The 6794-nt window shown below is 50.3% G+C and overlaps 1 protein-coding gene across 1 annotated transcript; it reads left to right on the top strand.

Moving 5' to 3' along the window:
* Positions 1-2600: 2600 nt before the first annotated feature.
* Positions 2601-3536, top strand: B3GALT5 (beta-1,3-galactosyltransferase 5). Its single transcript, XM_007470503.1, has one exon. It carries the CDS (start codon positions 2601-2603, stop codon positions 3534-3536), a length of 936 nt encoding a protein of 311 aa, XP_007470565.1.
* Positions 3537-6794: the final 3258 nt, after the last annotated feature.

Raw genomic sequence — 6794 nt, 5'->3', positions numbered from 1 at the left:
GTTGCGGAGCATGGGCTCTAGAGTGCAGGCTCAGTAGTTGTGGTGCACCGGCTTAGTTGCTCTGCGGCATGTGGGATCTTCCTAGACCAGGGCTCGAACCCGTGTGCCCTGCATTGGCAGGCGGATTCTTAACCACTGTGCCACCAGGGAGGTCCCCAGAGTGTGTTTCTTGGTCACTGCACTGTAGGCAGGAAGTTTCTTCCAATTGCACCTGAAAACGAACGGCCCCAGGGAGTGTTGGCCAGTCGGGCCATGGAGCATGGTGCTCGCTCTGCCGTCTGAATGCCAGTGAGCTGAGCGTCCCTTGCTGGGGACTGAGATTCAGGCGAAGGATCCCAGGAAAGGGCACAGGAGGTGGAATGAAAACCAAGGTTTGCTGTTGAGGCAACCACAGAGGAAGAGCAAACTTATCTGTGAAAGGAAGCCAAATCGAGAAATAGCGTCTTTTCCCCTGCATTGGTTTTCATGTTTCTTTCTAGAGTATACTGCGGCAGAAAGCAATTTCGTAGTCTAAGTATTCTTTTCATTTTATCTAGCACAAATGTTCTTACTTTTATAAACTAAGTACGGAACATTTCTCTAAATTGATAGTAGATTTTCCCTTAGTTTTGGATATATTTGGTTATCTTGCCAGGTTCTAGGGAGTGATATTGAATTGCCATTTTTGACTGTTAAATGCATCCACCAAACATTTTTCTATTTATGGATGCTATTGACTAGATAAAACATGTGATTGCACCAAAATTAAAAAACTGTAAAAGATATACAATGAGAAGTATATTCCCTTCAGTCTGTCAGATTCCCCCCCCCCCCCCCCCCCCCCGCCAAAATAGACTACACATCCTAGCCCTGCAAGTAAATAACCTCATAAAGAAAAGGTTGTAGACTTCTCAGCCTCCTGCAGGCTCAGCCACGTTCTCAAAGTCCTTTTGTGTCCTGTGGTGATTTCTGTGAAGTCAGTGAGGGCTGCAGCTGGTCAGGAGCTCCATGGGGGACCCAGAAGAACAGCAGCTGGACCGAGTTGGCCTCCAGAGAGTGGGCTAGTTCTGGAAAGCTCCATCATTGTTCCATTTCTTTTATGAAGAATGTACTTGGAACAGATTTTTACTTAATGAAATTTCGAGGTCCTCTTTTGCTATCAAAATAACCAACCCTTTCTACATTTCACTCTGTGGGTTTCTTTTCTTGCTAACCCCTATGTCCTCTTTTTTTGCGGTACGCGGGCCTCTCACCGCTGTGGCCTCTCCCGTTGCGGAGCACAGTCTCCGGACGCGCAGGCTCAGCGGCCATGGCTTACGGGCCCAGCTGCTCCGCAGCATGTGGGATCCTCCCGGACCGGGGCACGAACCCGTCGCATCGGCAGGCGGACTCTTAACCACTGCGCCACCAGGGAAGCCCACCCCTATGTCCTCTTATCCAGCATAACATTCTGAAAACGTGGACACTGAGTTGAGAATTGATGGGTTGGTTTCCTCCCTGTGTTAGGTTCTTTAAGCATCAGCCATGGACTCTGTTACGTGACTGTCACTGGCTTGCATGTCCATCGTGTCTCCTTAAAAATTTCTGGCTGCTGTCCTAACCCATTAGGCTAAAAGGATTCTCGGATATTTGCTTGCTGTTATTATTGTCAACAGGGGAACCATGTGTTGGGATTTGTCTTGACTGGACCCATTTTACAGATGAGAAAAGTGAGGCTGGGGATTAATGTCTTGCAGGTGGGTGGTGCATTGGCACTACAGCAAATGCTTCAGTACAGCAAAAGGTGAAGAGCTGCCAGTGAGGCATGAGTGATTTTAATGACACTATTCTTTTTGGTTTGCCCTTATAGGGCGTCCCGAGGAAGAGAATCATTATTTTGGCAAACAAACCAAGCCCAGAACCTGATCGTGCTGAATGTCATATGCTGACAGCTCTTGAAATCTACCCTTTGGCTTAGCTTTCAACCCAGAGGTTCATCTTACCCAGGAAAAGAGTGAGTTATTTGCTTTCTTAATGTTATAACACTGACATGGATGATCCCGAATTTGTGGAGAATAAAAGAGGTGAGCAAAAGATAAAAGAATCAGGAGATTTAAACAGTAACCTAAAAACAGAACAAAACAAAACAAAAAACGGCCACTGCTAGCAGATACGGAATTCCAAGGTAGCTGTGCACATCTGAAGACTGGTCTTGCTTCCTTCTGGGAGTGACGAAGTGGTGCTTAAATCAATCAGAGAAGAATGCCAGTGGCCTGTACATTTAGGTCTAGCCTTGCAGGTTCTCTAGCTGGATGTCGCTATGGAGTCAGAGAAGCGCAGAACCGGAAGGACGGACCTAGTGAGCCGTGTGTTTCCATACCCTTCTAGGTAAGGAATGTGAGGCTCCCATCGGTGAAGGGCTGGCTGAGCCTGATCTTCCGCTAGGGGGTGAGAGATGCTGGCAGCCGTCTCTGCCTCTCTGTGGAACCATGGTTCTCCACTTCTGTCTGCAGCAAGATTCCAGAGCTTCTAAAACCTGAGCCATGAAACATAGGTCTTGTCCTCCATCTCAGCCTCCCAGGGTAAAGCTAAACAGGCACTCCTGCTTTTGAGGGCTAACCATTTGACTTTGTTCCTTTCAGATGGCTTATGTGAAGATGAGATGGATTTATATTTCCCTGGTGGTCCTGGGAGCCCTTTGTCTGTATTTTAGCCTGGATGGTCTGAGTCCTTTTAAAGGCGAACCATTGGTTTTCAAGAACGAAGGTGGGAGCTTCCTTCAGCTCCCAGATGTAGACTGCAGGCAGGACCCCCCCTTCCTTGTCCTGCTGGTTACTTCATCCCACGAGCAGATGTTTGCCCGCTCGGTCATCCGGAGCACGTGGGGGAGAGAAAAGGTCGTGAGGGGAAAACGAATAAAAACATTCTTCCTCCTGGGAACCACCCCCAGTAAGGACATGTCGAGGGCAGTGGCCCAGGAGAGCCAGCAATATCACGATATTATCCAGAAGGACTTCATGGATGTTTATTTCAATCTAACTCTAAAGACCATGATGGGTATGGAGTGGATCTACCGCTTTTGTCCGCAGGCATCTTTCGTGATGAAAACAGACTCTGACATGTTTGTCAACATCTACTATCTGACTGAACTGCTCCTGAAGAAAAATAGAACAACTCGGTTTTTCACCGGCTTCTTAAAACTAAACGAATACCCAATCAGGAAAAGGTATAATAAGTGGTTTGTTAGTAAATTCGAATATCCGTGGGACAAGTACCCGCCCTTTTGCTCCGGTGTTGGCTATGTTTTCTCTAGCGATGTGGCGGGCCAGGTGTACAACGTTGCTGAAAGTGTCCCGTTCATTAAACTGGAAGATGTCTTTGTGGGGCTCTGCCTGGAAAAACTTCAAATCAAGCTAGAGGAGCTTCACTCCAAGCAGACTTTCTTCCCCAATGGGTTACCCTTCACCATATGCCGTTACAAGAAGATCGTGGCCTGCCATCATATCAAGCCTCACAATATCCTGCTGTATTGGCAGGCTCTGGAAAGTTCCCTGGAGGAAGAGTGTCCAGATATCTGAAGGGAGCCCAGTGGAACATCTGGACACACACCAGGCAGCCCACGGTGATGGTTTTTGAAAGATCTTGGATGGCACGGCTGAGACTCCTGGGGTAGGGAGGGAGTAAGGAAGGAAGAGGCCAAAGAGTGAGGGTGATATCCTGAAGGCTTCTGAATCTAAATGTGAATGCCACCGCTGATGCATCCCCATTTGGTGCCCCAAAGCCATAACAAGTACTCTCTCTTGAGTACCTACCCTGTTGCACTAAGTGATGTATGCCTGCATTTTCTCATGTCAGGGGTCAGCATCCATACGGAGTGGTGGGTGTTAGCACCCCATCTCACACACAAGGAAACAGCAGCTTAGAGAAGCACGCGGGCCTGTCCCAAGGATTACAGCCAGCAGACACTGGAGCAGGGATGAGATCCCACCTCTCAGTACACCCCTGTGTGCTGCCTCTTGGGAGAGGACGGTGGTGCGGGAGGCTCCGAGGGAAGCCTTGCTGCTGGCGTCTGTCAGTCCCTTGCTCGAGTCCCCTCCTCCTCAAATCCCATTCCTGTGCCTTTTAATGCAGAGACTGGGGTGAACCAATGTGCCCCCAGCTCCCTTTGTTCACTGCAGTGGGTCTGGCCGGCCAGAGACCGTGTTAGCAGCTTGGCCCTCAACTCACGTGCCAGAAGACACCTCCACAGTGGCTGCAGCTCAGCCCCCCAGAGACACCCAGCTCGAGACAGCAATCAGCCTTTCAAGATTTGGCTCAGAAATCGCTGTGAAGCTTGGTCCACTGTACAGACTCGCTGGCCACTCTGCTGAGCGGGGGACCCCGAGAGTATGGCATTTCCTCCCAGCCGTCTGTGGCAACCCCGCCTGTCAGCTCCACGTGCCCTTGGTCTGCACGTCAGGTCTCCAGGTGCAAACCGGAAGGCAGTTGGATGCAAGGCTCCGTCTGTGAAGGATGCTGGGAGCTTTTCTGGGAATTTGGGTGGATTTAACTCAAGACACTCTTAAGAACCCCCTGGGACTCTGAACACTGAACTGAGTCCTGGTCAAGGGAGCATCTTCCTGGGTCCGTTTCCTAAATCTGATCCTAGCTCAGCTTCTTTGAACTTCTCCAAGGAACAGCTGAGTTTTGTGGTGTGGAGTTAAACCTTCAATATTCTTCTGGTGTTCTGCAGGGTTGGGTGGCAACGAAGCACTCTTTTTTTTTGCCAGGGTCTCTGCCCGTTCAGTCACTGTCACATGACACGCAAAGCTATCTTGCTCCCGATCATCGAGATGAGCAGTTCTTACTTTCTACTTTACGGAACTAGATGTTAGCAGCCTGCAAAGCCGAGACCTCACATGGCTGTGGAACTTACAAAAGCTGGGCGAACCTCTTACCTGAACTCAGAAAGAGATGTTCGCTGCAAAATGGTCATGGCTGTGTTAAATTGCAAACTGGCATCTTATTTTGCACAGTGTTTCTTGTATCTGGATGGAGCTTGGCAGGTGTGTTTTCTTATCCTGGCTGCTCTGAACGTGCTGGGTCATGTTCAGAGAAGCCACCTCCTCAGGTGGGAAATCAGGGACTGAACTTGTGTTTTTGAAGCCCAGATTTTGCCAGGGTGGGTCCCTCGGTCCTGTAGGATGGGCTTCCTCTCAACGGTGGGCTTTGAGGGTGAAGGAGTTTGTCTGGCAGTAGGGCTGGTTCTGTGCTTAGAATCACAGAACCAGCCCTTGTCTGGTGTGCGTGTCCATGTGGCCACCGGGCTGGGCGGGTGAGTGTGGCTGACTCAGGATCTGGTCTTCTCAGCATCCACCCAAAGCCCTCGGCCGTAGGAGTCCATGAGCACAGGCTCAGCTCCACTGAGAGCCTCTCTGTGTTCTTAAAGGGCTTTCTGCAAAACACATTTGGCCCCCTGCACCCCCCGCCGACTCTATTTCTTTATGTAGTCAAGACCTTTTCTTCTCGAGGGAAAAAAATGTTTCGTGACTGTAGACCTTGAAGGGACCATTGAGCTCATTCGGTCCTGCCTTTACGTAGGATGAAAATAAAGCTTGAAGAGACCCAGAGGCTTGCCCAAGACTTTGCCCGAGACTTCACAGCTTGTTTGTTGTGGAATGCAGGTTCCAGCCAGAGCTGATGCCGTCTTGCCTGGGTGAGAGTAAGAAACTGTGAATTAGGAGGTGAAGCGATACTTTTCCAATAACACCCAAAGCGAGTTTCATAATGGGATTGTAGAGGAGCCCGGCTGGTGATGCAGTGGCTTCACTCACAGGCATCCAGGGACGAATGATGCTGATGACAAAGGCTATTTGCTAGGCACTGAGATAAGGGCTTTAAAAGTATTACCTCTTTAAATGCGTACAACCACTCCAGTGGGGAGGTGACTACCCATTTCCTTGCTTTACAGATGAGGAAACCAAGGCAGAGAGAGAGCATGAACAGCTAGCTCAAGCTTATATAGCTGAAAAGCAGCAAAAATAGAATGTGAACCCAAGCTCTTGGGGGCACCGTGCGTGCTGGTTACACTCAGCGCTGCGGCCCCTAGGCGGTCAGCAGGCCCCAGGGATGTGGTCAGTGTGCAGAGGGATGCAGGTGCCCACTGCCTTGGCTGCTCAGGTTGCACATCTGGCCCGTCATCAGTCTCTCCGCATCACGCACACCCACCCTCCAGGATCTGAACCCTGAATCCTCCTCTCCGCTGGGCTCCCACAGAGCCAGCCTCTCCACTTTTGGGCTTGATTCCCAGCTCTTCGTACCTCTTCAAGAGCAAGACCCCTGCCCAGCCCTCACTCTCACTCTCACCGTCCATCTCCCCTCTGCCGGCTCAGCCCACACGTGCCCAGATGTGCTGTCATTTCCCATCTTCCAAACCATCATAAAACCCTTTCCCTTCAGTGCCCCACCTCTCCCTTTGCTGTTCAGCCCCACAAGAGTGTTTTCCATATTTGTCTCCTTTTCTATCTGAAATCCCCTCTAATCAGACTCTGGTGCCTGACTCCACCAGATGGTTCTTTCCAACGTCACTGATGACTCGAGATGCAGGATCCAAGGTCTGGTCTCTGTCCTCATTCTGCTGCCCGCACGGCGGGTCTCGCCCGCTTCCAGGACGCTGGATGCTTTGGGTTCTCCTTGCGGGTCCCTTCTTTGCTTGTTCCATCTCCTCGCTCTGCCTCGGCCTCCTTTCTTCCCTGGTTGTACTCTGTTGGTCTCATCCAGCCCCACGGTTTAAAATATCCTGCCCGTTTATCTCCAGCCCAGAATCCTCTCTCACTTTTCAGTCTCACATGTCCCAC

The sequence above is a fragment of the Lipotes vexillifer genome, unplaced genomic scaffold, assembly GCF_000442215.2.
Source record: "Lipotes vexillifer unplaced genomic scaffold, Lipotes_vexillifer_v1.1 scaffold402, whole genome shotgun sequence".
NCBI classification, from domain to species: domain Eukaryota; kingdom Metazoa; phylum Chordata; class Mammalia; order Artiodactyla; family Lipotidae; genus Lipotes; species Lipotes vexillifer.
The sequence above is the reverse complement of the archived record's forward strand: the minus strand, read 5'-3'. Positions and strand labels throughout refer to the sequence as shown.